The 18,873-nt window shown below is 42.6% G+C and overlaps 1 protein-coding gene and 1 long non-coding RNA gene across 2 annotated transcripts in view; one reads left to right on the top strand and one right to left on the bottom strand.

Annotated features, from left to right (window-relative positions):
• LOC142109226 (uncharacterized) overlaps positions 1-6,152 on the top strand; it is a 19,362-nt gene extending 13,210 nt beyond the window's left edge. Inside the window, exons 3-4 of the long non-coding RNA XR_012680312.1 lie at positions 4,154-4,309; positions 5,148-6,152. This is a non-coding gene — a long non-coding RNA (uncharacterized LOC142109226). The remainder of the gene's footprint in view (positions 1-4,153; positions 4,310-5,147) is intronic.
• The window catches only part of GCHFR (GTP cyclohydrolase I feedback regulator), a 25,976-nt gene extending 7,103 nt beyond the window's left edge, over positions 1-18,873 (bottom strand). Inside the window, exons 1-2 of the mRNA XM_075193326.1 lie at positions 18,728-18,873; positions 2,602-2,696 (exon numbers count right to left, since the gene is read on the bottom strand). Coding sequence (XP_075049427.1) covers positions 2,602-2,696; positions 18,728-18,763 — 131 coding nt within the window. The 5' untranslated portion in view covers positions 18,764-18,873. The remainder of the gene's footprint in view (positions 1-2,601; positions 2,697-18,727) is intronic.

The raw sequence follows: 18,873 nt of genomic DNA, 5'->3' as shown, positions 1-18,873 counted from the left end.
TCCTCCTTCAAACATGCTCTCGTATCCCCCATTCTTAAGAAACCTAATCTCGACCCCACTTCTCTCTCGAACTATCGCCCCATATCTCTTCTCCCTTTTGCCTCCAAAATTCTCGAGAGGCTCGTCTGCAGCCGTCTCACCTCCTACCTTTCTGAATACTCCCTTCTTGATCCTCTCCAGTCTGGTTTCCGCCCCCTCCACTCCACTGAAACTGCCCTGGCTAAAGTCACCAATGACCTCCTCTCTGCAAAAGCCAGGGGCCACTTCTCCCTTCTCATCCTCCTTGACCTCTCTGCAGCCTTTGACACCGTTGACCACCCCCTCCTCCTTCACACCCTCCAGTCTTTCGGCCTCTCCAGCCCAGTCCTGTCCTGGTTCACCTCTTACCTTACTCACCGTTCCTTCTCTGTCACCACCTCTGGGTCTCTCTCCCCCCCCATCCACCCTTCCAGTCGGGGTCCCTCAGGGCTCTGTTCTGGGACCCTTACTCTTCTCTCTATACACCTCCTCCCTGGGTGAACTCATCAGCTCCTTCGGCTTCAGCTACCACCTTTACGCTGACGACACTCAACTATACCTCTCCTCTCCTGATCTCTCTCCCTCCCTCCTCTCTAGGGTGTCCGCCTGCCTCTCTGCCATCTCCTCCTGGATGTCCTCTCGATTCCTCAAACTTAACCTTGCCAAAACTGAGCTCATAGTTTTTCCTCCCTCTCATACCCCATCCCCTTCTGACCTCTCCATCACTGTCGACAACACCTCTATCTCCCCTGTCCCCCAACTTCGCTGCCTTGGTGTCATCCTCGACTCCTCTCTCTCCTTTGGCCCCCACATCCTCTCTCTTGCTAAATCCTGCCGCTTCCAGCTGCGCAACATCGCTCGCATCCGGCCCTTCCTCTCCCAAGATGCCACCAAATGCCTTATCCACTCTCTGATCATCTCCCGCCTGGACTACTGCAACCTCCTCCTCACTGGCCTCCCCCACTCTCATCTCGATCCCCTTCGATCCGTCCTTAACGCTGCAGCTAGGCTTATTTTCCTCTCTCGCCGCTCCTCTTTTGTCTCCCCCTCTACCTAGCCCTTCACTGGCTCCCATTCCCCTTCAGAATCCTCTTTAAGCTCCTCACACTCACATACAAGGCCCTCGCCAACTCCACTGCGCCCTGCATCTCCACCCTCCTCTCTATTCATGCTCCATCCTCCCCCCTCCGTTCTGCCTCTAACCGTCGCCTCTCTTCCCCCCTTATAACCTCCTCCCACGCGTGTATCCAAAACTTCGCCCGCGCTGCCCCCCTCCACTGGAACAAGCTCCCTCCCTCCATCAGAACTTCCCCTAATCTGTCCAGCTTCAAACGGGCCCTAAAAACCCACCTTTTTCTTAAAGCCTTTCTGTCTCCCACTTAACTTCCTACCTTATCTTCTGCCTCTGTCCCCCTACTCTCCCTCTCTCCCCTGCGTCTCTCTGTCTGTCCACCCCTCCCCTTAGATTGTACGCTCCTCTGAGCAGGGCCATCTTTCCTCCTGTTTCCACCACTTCTAACTCTGCTCTCCAGCTACTTAGCCCTCCTCCTCGAGGGTCCTCCACCCCACGTCCACTCTCGCTCCCTCCTCCCCCCTGGGGGTCTCCCTGTCTTCCGCCCCCCTACTTCTTGGGCCCCGTCATTTGCGGATCCTCCCTCCCCCTTCCCCGCCCTCTCTAGCTGTGCATTGAGCGTACTGAGTTGCTGTGTTTACTGTGCTGTCTCCCATTGTATTGTGATTTTGTTTGTCTCTGTACGGCGCTGCGGATGCCTTGTGGCGCCTTATAAATAAATATTAATAATAATAATAAGAAGAAGAAGAAGAAGAAGTTCAGAAAGTGCTGGAGTAGGAGTGAAACAATACTTTGGCACCTTACAGGTGTCAGAAGGCGCTATATAAACCCTAAGGTGCACCCTGATTGGGTGATGGAGATAGCGTCCCTTTGCCTAGCAACAGACCGCGACTGAACAGATCGTGCGCACGCACAGCGTGCAGGGGAACAGAAAGCGTCCTGTTGCTAGGCAACGGGACGCAGTTGCCGAGTGGGAGCAGGCGTCCGTCTCCTGCACCAAGGGCGGAGACTGCGCCTGGCAACTTCCACATGAACATCCCTGATTCGTCTCTCAAAGTTCCAGGGAGTTGCAATTGTCATATACACAAACCTGAGAATAGCAGCGCAAGTTATGTGCAGTATGACTAATTTAACGTCAAGTGCTGTGCACCTCTTAATCATCCACAAACTCTATAAAACTTTAAAATAAATAGGCATCAAAAATAATTACACGAATACCTTCTATTTACTGTAAATAATTGTTTATATAGGATTGAATAGGGTACTTTGGGTAATTTATTGTCACTGCAACTTACATCTGAATCTAATGAATTATATACCTGTGTGCAGTTTCCCTGCACATGTGTTTGGGATCATGCATTTACATTGTTGAAAGCTAAAGTGGCTGATAAGTAGTAATAGTAGTTGTATTTCATGATTTGCCATAGATGTCAACAAACTAAAGTGATACATCTGTTTTTTTGAAACATTGGTATTTCGTGTTTTAACAAGACCACAATGAAAACACTTACAAATTATTTCCCAGCACAATCCTTTTGCTAGCTCCGAGCTGCTCCATCAACTGAGGATCAGAGCATTCATCTCCAACTATTGTAGGGCCGATCTCCTGTGCAAGAAACATCCTTGTTACTCTATCATTGTATGCATGGGGAGCATTTGTAAACATATATCTATAATATAAAAGCCTAGCGGCGTGTGTTAGTCTGTGTGTGAAAAAAAAAAACAAGCTGCAGCACCACCTGCTGGGCGGAGTTATACACTGACCTACTAAATTCTTAGCATTATCTAATATATAAAAGTAAACGCCTAGCGGCGTGTGTTAGTGTGTGTGTGTGTGTGTGTGTGTGTAAAAAACTATTTTCTCAGAAAGGACTCATTCAATTGACCTGAAATTTGGTATACTGACATTATTTGACAAAAAAATTAGATTAGTCAAGTCAGTTAACTTCCATCATCCCCCCTTCCCCCTGTGGGAGAGGTATTAAAGGCTAAATTTACGAGTTGAGGGCTCAAACTCATTTTCGTGAGGTAATTTTACCTCATGAACACAAATTAAAAAGGGCACTTGCGTCGGGAAGTAACGCTCTTCCCCTGAGGAGGCCTGGGCTAGACCCAAATGTATGACAAGAACCTTTTTAAGACCTTAAGTAGCTTGATTTGACTAGAATGCATGAGTATCATGCACGGGTTAACTTGTGTGTGTGTGTGTATATATATATATATATATATATATATATATATATATATATACACACACATTATTATATATACACACACATTAGGGTGATATCTCTTCCTCCCAGGTTTGTGTCAACACTTCTCTGTTTGTCTCCCCTACTGCTGTTATAATGACCCCTAATCTTTTTAATTCTCCATGCAACACTTCCTGGGTAATTTAAATCAAATTGTGTTTATATAACCCAGTGATGGGCAACAGGTGGCCCTAGGGTTTCCTACTCAGGTTTGTTTGTAACACTTGCTTAACATGCCTGCTGATCTGTTATTACAGATGTGTCTCTTTCTTTGATTAAATGTATTGTTTTAACTTATTAACAGTAATGGGAAGGTTAGAGAGCCGCCTGTGTGACCCCTGAAGTGTATCTGGTTGACTATCACTGATATAACTATGGTGCAATATACACAACTGTGCTGTAATCCATAGCAACCAGTTGTCACGAGTCGCGGCGGTGCCTCAGGTCACCGCGACCGCAGGAAGCGTCCGGCAGTCTCCATGATGACCGGGACGTCACTTCCTGTTTCGCCCCGGCCGTTCCCTAGACACGGATCGAGACGCTGTATGTGATAGCACCGCATCCCGGCATTAGCGGCAGCCGAGCGCGTGCGCAAGTAGTTGAATTAATTAATCAGCTCCTGGGGCTGATTATCATGCTGGTCCTCTCTGTCTGCCATTGGTCAGTGTCTGTATATAAGGCAGGGAGGGCTTAGCCTCCCTGTCGGTTATAGTTCCAGTTTTCTGTGTCTCAGCTTGCTGCTGTGCTTGAACCTGTATTTCACACTTCCCGTGTATGACCTTTGGCTTTGTTCTTTTGGATTTAATTCCAGCCTGTTGCCCTGATCCTTGCTTCGTTCCTGGATTATACCTGTCTGCTGCCAGTCCTGACCTCTTGTCTGACCTTGACCACAATACCTGCTTCGGACCTCGACCTCGGCTTGTTTCCTGACCTCGCTAAACCCTGCACCCCGCTACTCTGTGCTACGGTACGTTCATACACCTGTACTACTGTAAGTATAAGACCTGGGGGCATCCGAGTACCTGTGAGCATAACTAGGTCTACGGGAAAGACGGCTGCTATAGGTGAAGAACTCTCCACCTGGTTCTACAGGTTGATAAGACCGTTAGCTGTAACACCAGTTATATGTTACCTTTATGACTGGTTACGTTAAAACATTTTTAAGCACATGGCACCATAATATAGATTAAAACTATAGAAATCTGTTTTAGACAAATTAGTTCTAATGCAGGAGTGATATAATCTAATTCACCTATGGACAGGTATGTGCCACCATTGCCTGGAGAGTTCACAATGAGTGTGCGTGGGGTGTGTGCTTCTCAAGATGTTGTGGGAAGTTTAAACAATACATTTTAATATTTGACTGCTTAAGCTAGAGAACCAATACATATAATCTAAAAAGGAAAAGGGCTACTGCTGTTTTCTGCTCTCTGTATTGCATTGTCTTTGACTTGAAGCTAGCTATAAACCTAATACAACTAACCATCCCTACACGGATTAGCACTAACTTAAATGTGCCTAACCAAACAAAAAATAATGTATAATCATTGTGTTTCCAAACTTGAAATATGTACCCAAACTATTAGAACGATACATGTATTATCTCCAATTGGCTCTCACTGGCCCATGGCAAGCAATGAAGTCTCCTATGGTGCTTTCTGCAGTAGGAGCATAGAGCAGATATAAGTATTACTTTTTTCAAAGTGTTAATTATACAAATAAATCAATGGAACATTATCACTATATGAAATAGAGATGTGGTCAACACAACAACTAACAACTGGAAATATCTGTATTTCCTTCAGGGACACAGCTGTGAGCACAGATACATCCGATAGCTGAGTCTGTTCTTCATGCAGATGTTTCACGCACGTACCATGACATGGGAGAATAAAGTCACTGCATCCTTTGGGTTGAAACATGATCAGTAAATGAAGTTAAGTGACAACAAGGGACAGAAGAGCAGTATCATATGTCTCTACTTACAGCATACAGTACTTTTGAGATATAAGTAGATATATATCAAATGCAAATACATTTGAATGTGAAAAATATGGGATACCAAGGCAGCATGTTCCTAATCTTTCTTGTATTAACTGTAAATACTATTATTACTATTTTGTCTATAATTTGCCATTTTATTTACACATACAAAAATCAGACCAATTAAAGACATACTACAATTGTTTATGTTTTGTAGAACAAGAGTGGTCTAAATCAGAAGTGCACAAACTGTAAAACCCCAAAGTAATTCCAAAACCTGCTTTATTGGGAATCTCCTGTTTTGGGGTCTAACAAGAATGAAAATATTCAGGGTACCAGATAATAAAAAATACAGTTGAGCACCTCCCTCTAACGACAAATGTCATGTTTAGACAGTGTTGCTTGCTAATACCATGAACATAGTATTTCATTTCTCATTAAAGGATCTAATTAGGTAAGATGGAATAAAAGATGAGTAAAAGCTTTCCGCTGTACATTATACAGAAAGGACCTTGTTATGTTTAAAAACCTATTCATGCTGGCACCCAGCTAGTACAACATAGCCTGATAATATGGGACTAAACACCAGCACTGAGGAATTTTGGGTAAAGACAAGTAGTTCTATAACAACTGATTAAACACCATAGCTACGATAGTAAAACATAAATTGAACTACAAAACCGTTCTGTTTAGAAATGTTTTGCACTTGCTGATATTTGCCAACATTCCAGGGACACTTTGCTGCTAAGACTATGCTCAGCACTCACAATACTGCCTTTGCCACATTTTCTATCATGATGTTACCTATATCTATGATGTACTTTTTGGCATTGAAACTCGGGTTAATCAATAAATATTAATTTATGGTGCCTAGAGAGTTTGAATAGGTAATTGCATTTAACATACTGAAAAAGGGAAACTTTCCTTGGAAACTAGAAATAGAAACTATGCTACATTGAAACTTGTAAATGTCTAGGTATATACCCTCTTTGTTTAGATACACATGTTTCTGACATGCATGTTTGGGGACCTGTGCTCACTGCACTGTACATGCATGACTAATAGTAGTGTGTATGTGTCATTTGGAGAACTAAGCCCAAAAAAGTAAAAAATAATAATTTTCATTAGGGATGTGCACCGGCGACTTTTGAGGTCTCGTGTTTTGTGTTTTGGATCCGGATTTTCGTTATTTTTGAGGTTCGGATTTGTCTCGCAAAACACTTGACGAAAGGTCTCGGTTCGGATTTAAGGTATTGGATTCGGATTTTTTTTGAAAAAAACATAAAAAGTTTAAAAATCAAGTTTTTGGGCTTATTTTCACTCCTAGGCTATTATTAACCTCAATAACATTCAATAACAAGCATTTCCACTAATTTACAGTGTATTCTGAACACCTCACAATGTAGTTATTAGTCCAAAACGTTGCAACAAGGTATCTTTCTGGACTGCGTAGAGGAGTGGGTCAACACAATATATATTAAAAACCCTGAACTTTTATGATTCGCACCAATAAATGTACCTGGACTGCGTAGAGGAGTGGGTCACCACAATATATATTAAAAACCCTGAACTTTTATGATTCGCACCAATAAATGTACCTGGACTGCGTAGAGGAGTGGGTCACCACAATATCTTAAAAACCCCGAACTTTTATGAATCGCACCAATAAATGTACCTGGACTGCGTAGAGGAGTGGGTCACCACAATATATTAAAAACCCTGAACTTTTATGATTCGCACCAATAATTGTACCTGGACTGCGTAGAGGAGTGGGTCACCACAATATAAATTAAAAACCCTGAACTTTTATGATTCGCACCAATAAATGTACCTGGACTGCGTAGAGGAGTGGGTCACCACAATATATATTAAAAACCCTGAACTTTTATGAATCGCACCAATAAATGTACCTGGACTGCGTAGAGGAGTGGGTCACCACAATATATTAAAAACCCTGAACTTTTATGATTCGCACCAATAATTGTACCTGGACTGCGTAGAGGAGTGGGTCACCACAATATAAATTAAAAACCCTGAACTTTTATGAATCGCACCAATAATTGTACCTGGACTGCGTAGAGGAGTGGGTCACCACAATATATTAAAAACCCTGAACTTTTATGATTCGCACCAATAATTGTACCTGGACTGCGTAGAGGAGTGGGTCACCACAATATAAATTAAAAACCCTGAACTTTTATGAATCGCACCAATAATTGTACCTGGACTGCGTAGAGGAGTGGGTCACCACAATATATTAAAAACCCTGAACTTTTATGATTCGCACCAATAATTGTACCTGGACTGCGTAGAGGAGTGGGTCACCACAATATAAATTAAAAACCCTGAACTTTTATGATTCGCACCAATAATTGTACCTGGACTGCGTAGAGGAGTGGGTCACCACAATATCTTAAAAACCCTGAACTTTTATGATTCGCACCAATAATTGTACCTGGACTGCGTAGAGGAGTGGGTCACCACAATATCTTAAAAACCCTGAACTTTTATGATTCGCACCAATAATTGTACCTGGACTGCGTAGAGGAGTGGGTCACCACAATATCTTAAAAACCCTGAACTTTTATGATTCGCACCAATAATTGTACCTGGACTGCGTAGAGGGGTGGGTCACCACAATATCTTAAAAACCCTGAACTTTTATGATTCGCACCAATAATTGTACCTGGACTGCGTAGAGGAGTGGGTCACCACAATATATTAAAAACCCTGAACTTTTATGATTCGCACCAATAATTGTACCTGGACTGCGTAGAGGAGTGGGCACTGGGCACCACAATAAAATATATAAAAACCTTCAACAGATCTGCATTACACTACACATACGGCTGCTCCTCCATCCTCTCCATCATATACATGTTGGAGTTTTAGCGTGTGACAACCTCTTGTTTTTGATAATGTCAGTGCATTTTGAATATTTTTCAATTTGCCCCACACCACTGAATGTACTTTATCTATGATACGCAATACGCATCTATCTATCTTGACTGCGTAGTGTGGTGGCCCCGGTACACAATTTGGTACCGAGGCCACAATATAATTAAAAAACCCTCCACGTGTCTGAATTCCACCAAACAAGTATCTGGACTGCATAGTGGGGTGGCCCCAGTACCCAATTTGATACCGGGGCCACAATACCTCCTCCAAACATGGTACAGACAATTCGTCATTGAGATCCCAGACAGACAGGGTCAAAGTGTTATTGTTTGACTTTGTAAACCCAAAAAACTGTCCCTGTTGCACATAGTCGTGCAATGAAGACTGACTTTTTCATTTAAAGGCACGATCTTTCAAGTGTAGTGTTTGTAAGTCTAAGTCATATTATACTTTTGGTAAAATTGGTTTATTTTGTTCCTCTTTATGGTAATTAATTAGTAATAGAATTAAAGTATGAAATAGAATTAAAGTATGAAATAGAATTAAAGTATGAAATAGAATTAAAGTATGAAATAGAGTGGTATAGAGTTGTAGTGTGGTATAGATAGAGTGGTCCACACAATATAATAATAAAACCCTCAACTGGTCTGAATTCCACCAAACAAGTATCTGGACTGCGTAGTGTGGTGGCCCCAGTACACAATTTGGTACCGAGGCCACAATATAATTAAAAAATTGGGCATCAACTGTCACCGTTGTTTAATATCTGATACACCTAAATATGGACTGCACAGTGGAGTGGCCCCGGTAGTAAATTTGGTGCCGGGGCCACAATACCTCCTCCAACTTCCAAGTGTAGTGTTTATAAAGACAGACAGCGTCGAAGTGTTATTAGTTGACTTTCTTAACCCTAAAATTGTCCCTGTTGCAAATATTCGTGCAATGGACAGTTACTTTTCTATTGAAAGACTCAAGCTTTCAAGTGTAGTGTTTATAAAATATAAACAACAATACAGTAGTTTTAGAGCACGTCAATACCTCTTGTTTTAAATTATGACACGGCATTTTACTTTTGGTTTAATTTCTTGAATTTTTTTACATTTGGTTTTACTTTTTGAACATGGCAAACGACTGTTGATTGGTCATATAATGCAAAAAAAAAAGTTCCAAAATGGAATTGTCCTTGGGCCCTCACACCCACCCTTATGTTGTTGAAATAGGACATGCACACTTTAACAAACCAATCATTTCAGCGACAGGGCCTACCAAACAACTTTGGCTGAAATGATTGGTTTGTTTGGGCCCCCACACCAAAAAAGCTATTCATCTCTCCCTGTACAGACTAAACAGGCTCTACTGAGGCAAGATGTCGTCCTCATCCTCAACCTCTGATTCCTCTCCCCCTACAGTGTGTACTTCCTCCTCATCACACATTATCAATTCGTCCCCGCTGGACTCCACAACCACAGGTCCCTCTGTAGTATCTGGAGGGCAGTGCTGTACTTCATTGAGGAATTGATTATTCATTTTTATAAACATCATTTTTTCAACGTTATGAGGAAGCAACCTCCTTCGCCGCTCACTGACCAGGTTCCCCGCTGCACTAAAAACTCTTTCCGAGTACACACTGGAGGGGGGACAACTCAGGTAAAATAGAGCCAGTTTGTACAGGGGCTTCCAAACTGCCTTTTTTTCCTGCCAGTAACAATATGGACTGTCTGACATGTCTACTTGGATGGTGTCAGCAAAGTAATCATCCACAATTTTTTCTATTGTGACAGCATCCAATGCAGCGAGAGTAGACATGTCTGCAATGGTTGGCAGGTCCTTCAGTCCGGACCAGATGTTATCAGCATCCCCGCCAGTGCCTCTTTTGGGAAAACTGAGCTTTTTCCTCGCAGCCATAGATGTGGAAGAAAATGAGGGTGGAGCTGTTGGCATGTCACGGTCCTCTTCAGAGGACAATCTCCTGACCAGCAGGTCTTTGCACCGCTGTAGACTTGTGTCCGCCGGAAACAGAGACACAACATACGCTTTAAACCGAGGATCGAGCACGGTGGCCAGAATGTATTCCTCTGACTTTAAAAGAGTGACCACCCTCGGATCCTGGCAAAGCGTACGAAGGGCTACATCCACAAGAGCTACATGCTTGGTGTAATCGCAATGGCTTACCAGCTCCTCCCTCACTTTCTCCAGCTGCTTCTGCAACAGCCTGATCAGGGGAATGACCTGACTCAAGCTGGCAGTGTCGGAACTGACTTCTCGTGTGGCAAGTTCAAATGGCTGCAGAACCTTGCACAACACGGAAATCAGTCTCCACTGCGCTTGACTGAGGCGCATCCCCACTCCTTTGCCTATGTCGTAGGTGGCTGTGTAGGCCTGAATGGCCTTTTGCTGCTCCTCCATCCTCTGCAGCATATAGAGGGTGGAGTTCCAGCGCTTTACAACCTCTTGTTTGAGGTGATGGCAGGGCAGGTTCATGCTTTTTTGATGTGCCTCTAGTCTGCGGTAGGCACTGGCTGAATGCCGAAAGTGTCCAGCAATTTTGCGCGCCACCGCAAGCATCTCCTGCACACCCCTGTCACTCTTGAGGTAATGCTGCACCACCAAATTAATGGTGTGGGCAAAACATGGGACGTGCTGGAAATTGCCCATATTTAATGCCCGCACAATGTTACTGGCATTGTCTGACACCACAAATCCCCATGAGAGTCTAAGTGGGGTAAGCCACTGGGAGATAATTTCCCTCATTTTCTCTAATATGTTGTCAGCGTTGTGCCTCTTATTAAAGCCTGTAATGCACAATGTTGCCTGCCTTTGCATGAGCAGCCATTTTGTAGATGCTGCTACTGATGCAGCTGTTGCTGTTGCTGCGGAAGGGGATGCATCTACCCAGTGGGCTGTCACAGTCATATAGTCCTTCGTTTGCCCAGAACCACTTGTCCACATGTCCGTGGTTAAGTGGACAGTGGGTACAACCGCATTTTTAAGAGCACTGAGGACACTTGATCGTACTTCTCTGTACATTTTTGGTATCGCCTGCCTAGTGAAGTGGAATCTCGAGGGGATTTGGTACCGGGGACACAATACCTCCATCAACCCTCTAAATCCCACTCCACTGATGGCGGACACCGGGCGCACGTCTAACACCAACATTGCAGTTACAGCCGCAGTTATACGCTTTGCAATAGGGTGACTACTATCGTATTTTGTGGTCATGGCAAACGACTGTTGGACGGTCAATTGTTTTGTGAAAGACTTAGCGGTCTTACGACTTCCCCTCTGGGAAGATGACCGACTAACAGCAGCAACAGCAGCAGTGGCAGTAGTAGGCGTACCGCTGCAGGATTCCTCGGATGAATCCCGTATTGAGGAGGACTCAGTCTGGCTGCTGACTTGGGCTGCAGGACTGAATCTGATGGAGATTGTGGAGGAAGTTGACGAGGAGGGTGTTGCTGGTGTGTATCCAACTGGACCACGGGATTTAGGTGTCCCTGTACCGATGAGGGTCCTAGCCCCAGTTCCTGAACTAACCACTGAACTATGAAGGTTATTCAGGTGACGTATAAGGGAGGATGTTCCTAGGTGGGCAAGATCCTTACCCCTGCTTATTTGAGCTTTACATAAGCTACATATGGCCATACATTGGTTGTCTGGATTTGGATAAAAATAACTCCAGACCGAAGAGGTGCATTTTTTGGTCTTCTGACCAGGCATGACGATGGGCTTTTTCATCCCATGGACATCAGCTGTTTCCCCCCCTGGTGCCTCATTTACAATAACCACATCACCATCCTCATCATCAAGTTCCTCCACAGCGCCAGCTACATCATCAATAGCCTCCTCCCGAGCCACCTCTTCCCGTACAGTGATGGGAAGGTCAGGCTTGACAACCACCAACACCCTTGGACTCGCCTTGGGGATTTGTGATAATTTCTCTTTAGAAGGCAGAGTTGTTTGCTGTTTTGTTGCTGACAGCATAACTCTCTTCAATTTTTTGTAGGGGGGGGAGGAGGAGGAGGGCTAAGATCCGTGGGTGAAGCTGAACCACTAGTCATGAACACGGGCCAGGGCCTAAGCCGTTCCTTGCCACTCCGTGTCGTAAATGGCATATTGGCAACTTTACGTTTCTCCTCAGATGATTTAAAGTTTCTCTTTTTGCTACTTTTTCTTAACTTGGGCTTTTTGGATTTTACATGCCCGGTACTACGAGATTGGGCATCGGGCTTGGAAGACGACGTTGATGGCATTTCATCTTCTATGTCATGACTAGTGGCAGCAGCTTCAGCATTAGGAGGAAGTGGGTCTTGATCTTTCCCTACTTTATCCTCCAAATTTTTGGTCTCCATTATATGTAGCACAAGATACTGCAGAATGTGTGAACTTGGTAATATTGCAGTACCAATGGACTTATACTGCTGGATTGGTTTTGCAAATTTGGTTATAATTATTATATATATTTTTTTTTTTTTAAATTTTTTATTTTTTTTTACTTTTTTTTAATTTTTAAAAAACTTGGGAATAGTGGGGAAAAAACTATGCCCTTAGAAGCACAGAGCACAGGACACAGCACCACTGGACTGAACAGGACACGGCACAGGACCCAGCAGCACTACGGAACTCAGCAGGACAGAGCACAGGACACAGCACCACTGGACTGATACTGCAGAATGTGTGAACTTGGTAATATTGCAGTACCAATGGACTTATACTGCTGGATTGGTTTTGCACATTTGGTTATAATTATTATATATATTTTTTTTTTTTTAAATTTTTTATTTTTTTTTACTTTTTTTTTATTTTTTAAAAACTTGGGAATAATGGGGAAATAACTATGCCCTTAGAAGCACAGAGCACAGGACACAGCACCACTGGACTGAACAGGACACGGCACAGGACCCAGCAGCACTACGGAACTCAGCAGGACAGAGCACAGGACACAGCACCACTGGACTGATACTGCAGAATGTGTGAACTTGGTAATATTGCAGTACCAATGGACTTATACTGCTGGATTGGTTTTGCACATTTGGTTATAATTATATATATTTTTTTTAATTTCTAATTTTTTATTTTTTTTTACTTTTTTTTTATTTTTTAAAAACTTGGGAATAATGGGGAAATAACTATGCCCTTAGAAGCACAGAGCACAGGACACAGCACCACTGGACTGATACTGCAGAACACAGCACAGCACAGCACAGCACAGCACAGCACAGCACTAAACAGCACAGAACTAAACAGCACAGAACTAAACAGCACAGAACTAAACAGCACAGAACTAAACAGCACAGAGGACCACCTAACACACCCTCCCTCTACCCTGATCAATGCCCGAGTGAAGATGGCGGCGACTAGCGGGGAATTTATAGGATCCGAGTATCGCGAGATCCGACAACGGGATTATGAGTCAGAGCCTCAGTTTCACTTTTGAATTTGGCGCCAATACCCGGATCTGTCTCGGATCCGACTCGGATCCGCAACGTTCGGGTGGGCTCGGATTTCATAAATCCGAGTGCGCTCATCCCTAATTTTCATGTATAAGGCTAAAACTGACTGTTAAGTCTTAGGCAGACTTTTCTTTGCAGTTCTGGTAAAAGGTATAGTGGGATGGAATATTTCCTCCCCTTTCAATAACCTGTAGTAAGACAGACATCAGGGTTCTTTGGCTAAAGCTGGTATAGCCAATAGAGCTTTACAATTCCAAACAAATTGCATAGTGTGGCATGTCCGATAGACTCCTATCTTCATACCTTTAAAAACACACATATTATGCAGCCAGAGCAGGATTTACACCTCATGGGGCCCTAGGCAAGATGTCAGTTTGCCCCCCCGCCCCCCCCCCCCCTTCACACACACATAGTGGCCCCTCACACACACAGTGGCCCCTCACACACACATAATACACGCACACAGTGGCCCCTCACACACAATACACACAGACAGTGGCCCCTCACACACACATAATACACACACTATTCATATACTACCCTACCCCTCCCCCAACTTACCTTTTTCCATCTAGGAGCTGTGGACTGGAGTCTTCATCCCCTTCACACATGGGACGGCACTTGTCATGTGGTGCACGTCCCATGTGACACACAGCAGGCCACACACAGGAGGGAGGGAGGAGACCAGCCACCACACTAGCCCCGTGTAGCCCCTCCCCATAGTCACCAGGGGGGGGGTGCCGCGAGTCGGGGGAGGGGCCGCATTTTTTTTTCAATTAGCTCTTGTCCCCCCCAGCTGGGCCCCGAGAGCCGCTATGTTGCCTAGCGGTAAATCCGGCCCTGTATGTAGTGCTGTACATGAGTGCACCTATAAATTGGTTGATTGAGCAACTTCTAGGTCTCTTGTTGTTTGACAGGCATGCAAATGTGTGTAACTGAGAATTCTGCATTGTTATGTACTAGTAGAATAGCAGCTCTTTTACTGGTTCACAGAAGTGTTGCTGGGGTTCTGTCTCTAATTTAAAACAATGGTCTACAAAATTGGAATTAGTCTGCATCGTAGCTTGCATCTACTCTATAATGGCTGCAATCTCAAGCTAATCGTTGTAGGGTTGGCCATGTGCATTTTTCTACCTACAATTTTTTGTTGCAGACATTTATTCATGCATTACTGATTAGTTGGGAACATGTAAAAACTGTCTTGAATTATAAGTGGCACTGTTCTATTGTTGGTTGTCGTGAACACCACCCATCACATAATTATGAGGAATAAGGCCTAATCATAACTGCAGTGTAAATATGGTATATCAAATGAATCGATTGTATAAAATGTCAGAGGGTCTGTTGTGTGTTTATTCGGTGGCTCTGCACATCCCGGTGTTAGAAGATAGCAGTGTTACCTGTGGCAGCTTTAAAGGCCCCTGCAGTGAGTTATATCCTAGCCTAGGATGGAGTTTTGACACCTGAATAGACATTTAAGAACCGCTCAGCATGGTGTCTGGCTCAAGGAGGCCATGTGCTGACTGGCTATATTTTATATAGACAAAAATAATCCAGTTTTCAAATATGCCACTTAAAATCAATAAAAGTAGTGATCAACCACATATTCCTCAATAGCATGATGAAGGACATCTCATATGTCAAATTATGCATTCTATCACACAGAGTTAATGGAATGAGTGTAAGCTCAATTAATACCCTGTCCTAGGCCTGTTTGGTATCAATAGATGGGTAAATTCATAGGGGATCTATTAATAATAAAATTGGGTCGGTGTGAAACTCCTCGGAAAGGTTAGGCCACATAGTAGAATTGGGTATTAAATCAGGCAATATGCAAGTCGTGGTTGTAAACAGTGTTACAGAGGAGGTGGTTAAAAGTGTGAAAGTGTCTTTAAAAAGCTGAGACCAGTTACAAGAAATTGTCAGTCTTTTGGAAAAATCAAGCCACATGGATAAGCTGTCCCTCTTCCAGTTATACACATAGGGCCTCGTTTAGAGTTGGGGGTAAAGATGCACCTTGAACGTACACTAAAAAATGCATCTGCCCCCTTAAGTTTTTACATCTGTATTGTGAGCTGCATGTATATTAAGATATGTTTAATCTAAAATAGAGCACATAAATACGTCTGGAGCAAATATACGCCAGTCAGAGCAAGGATGCAGTAATTATCACATCATCTTATATCTGGCATGTAGATGCGTCCTGAGCAAGGATGCAATAGTCATCATCATCAACTTATATCTGGCATATAGATGCGTCCTGAGCAAGGATGCAATAGTCATCATTAGCAACTTATTCCTGGCATATACATGCGTCCTGAGCAAGGATGCAGTAGTTATCAGATCAACTTATATCTGGCATATAGATGCGTCCTGAGCAAGGATGCAGTAGTCATCACATCAACTTACATCTGGCATATAGATAGATGCGTCCTGAGCATGGCTGCAGTAGCCATCATCATCAACTTATACCTGGCATATAGATACTTACGGAGCAACGATGCGTCAGTTGTCATCAACTTATTTCCCAGCCCAAGCTGTTTGAATACTCCATGAAAAAAGTTGATAGTGAGGAATGCTGTATATTTTATTATTAAAATATTTTTATTTATTTTTTTTAAAGTGTGTGCACAGTCCCCAAAAATCCAGGACCTGCTCTACACAGCCAGTTTGTGAACTCCCTTTAAATGGAAACCACCACTAGCCTAGTCTGGCTATAACATGGAAGGGGCAGAAAAGGGGTTACAGGAAGTCAATTTAAATAAAATTTTGTTTAGAAAAAAAAAAATAGTGTGTATTTTAATTAGTAATTTATAGGGGTGTAATTGACCCCATCACATTATACTTGGACCACTGGGGTGGCAGTTACCATATTTTTTTTTTACTATTACCCCAGATCCCATAGCCCAGGGGTGGTGGGAAGAGGTCAAGAGCTTTTACGCGCAGGGCTGGTAGTCTTTGGGGGGTAAGGGTGCACTTGTTTTCTTGGGGCCTCTCTCCCCCATAGAGACTTGAGTCTCAAGACGACCAGACATGCTACTTCATGCTATGACATTTGGACCACGCGCTGTGGGTTTCCCTGTGACACCAGTCCAGCCTGTCTAGCCTGATCCTAGTTTTTATTTTAGCAGGGGTAAACCACGGTCTCTGTGCCCCTGTTTTAATGTGAACCAGCCTAGGATGTATAATGAGGTTAACACATTAACAAAATAAAATTATCAGCATCGAAACATAGTAGGCAATTAAATTTTAAGAGAAGATCTGTCGGAGCCTCGCATTATGATAGGGTACTAAAACACTGCTGAATTTTGCTCGCACAGCATCTTTTAGATACCATAATACCTGGAAATGCGCACATCATGCAAGGTTCCAACGGGACTTTGCTCAGAATTTAATTTCCTTTATAAACGTGCACCAGACAAATGATATGCCTCCAAAAAGGCACATCTAGTGAGTCTTGCGGTTCTAACTAGGAGGCATCTCTAAAGGGCCTGCTTAATATACATGTGCATCTACTGTACTCTACTCGCACGTAGAGTCCCCAGATACACCTCTCCATATGCAAGGGACCGAAGTGCAAGATACGTGTAACTATAAATAAGTTTTGGGCCATGAACAGTCCATCAAAACTTTTACTTTGTGCTAACTATTGGAAAAGGTGCAGTAGTTATCATCTAAACCTTTAATGTTGGTCTTCCAAATAAAATTAAAAAATTGTGAAGAAATTTAAGTATGATCAATTTTGATTTCGGTTTTACTTTGTTCACATAATTACACATAGATAACAGATTCCAAATGTCCACCATGGCGCTATATATTACGTATAACTATTGGAATAATATAATAGTATAGTTATAGGCAATACTGTTTTCATAATTTTATTCTGCAGAGGTTTTTGTGTACAGTTAATTTGAGACCAGTTGATTTTTCATTCACACATCTGTTGCAACTATCTCCATACAATAATGCACCAAAGGTCTGAGCTCACTAGCCGCAACAGTGTTTATTTTATGACAACTGGCAAGAGATTTACTTTTTCCGGTAACTAATAGCCTAAATCAATGTGATAAAGCTGAAATGATTACTTTTGTGTTACAGAGAAATATAGAGTTAAAACAGGACAAGAAATCTTCAGTTATAAAAAAAAAAAAATCAAATTGCTTTTTAAAACTATCAATAGACCATTGTCAGTCTCCTTTTATAGAAAATGCCTTGACAAGCAAAGGGGAAGAAGAAGTATGGATATTCTGTTTTCATCTGTATCAGGAGTCATTCTCATTACAAGCTCACAGACACTTCCACTGAAATGTAATAATATGAAATTGTTTTATGATTAGTCTAGTCTGCGTCATTGTACTTGCAGAAGAAGCCTGTTCAGAAGATGTGTTCCTTTTTTGTACTGTCTGACTAACCCTTGCTTTTTTATTCTAACAACTACACTGGTGGCCTTTCTCTAGCTCTATGTGCAGTTCTAAGCATATGATCATATTAATACTATTTAAAATGAGTACTACAGTGACTATGTCATGCTGGGAGGTGTACTGCAGAAAAAAGTTTACAAAAATAAGTTTCTTTTCACACAAATGCAACCTAAATTATATTTAATTGATGCACATTAATTGTAATCCAAATTTATTATTTTAGCATTTACAATATAAAGTAAGCAATATTTAAGAGCTAACAATAGTACATATGACTGAAAACACTAAACTCCATTTAAACTGTTCCAGTTTCTAAGTGATTCATTTGCACTTACCACATGTGAGAAATAAGAATAATATTGTAGCATGAGAAGTAAATTATGATATTAGAATTAGATGGCTATTTTTATATAAAGATGGTACTATACAAAAGCAACAAACAAAGAAAAACACAATCAGATTTCCCCAACATCATCTTAAAATATTTAAGCTCACAAATTACCATAAATACCTTAAGATGATCATATGCCATACATTGAATAGTGGCTTTCATTTACAATAAAAACACATGTTAATGCTATGTAAAAAGTGCAATGAAACCTGTTCTCCCATTACACAAGCCCTGGCTCTTACCATGCGGATCTGGGTGCTGATCAGTATGTAGGGCATGCTGATTGCTGTGCGGCTCTGATTCTCTCTCAGCTGTCACTCTACTTACCAGGCACCATTTGCAGCCGTGACCTTCGGCATTTCTCACTCGCCTCCGTCTGTCAGCCAAT

The sequence above is a fragment of the Mixophyes fleayi genome, chromosome 12, assembly GCF_038048845.1.
Source record: "Mixophyes fleayi isolate aMixFle1 chromosome 12, aMixFle1.hap1, whole genome shotgun sequence".
NCBI lineage: Eukaryota > Metazoa > Chordata > Amphibia > Anura > Limnodynastidae > Mixophyes > Mixophyes fleayi.
Note: the sequence above shows the minus strand (reverse complement) of the source record. Positions and strands in the feature narration are given on the sequence as shown.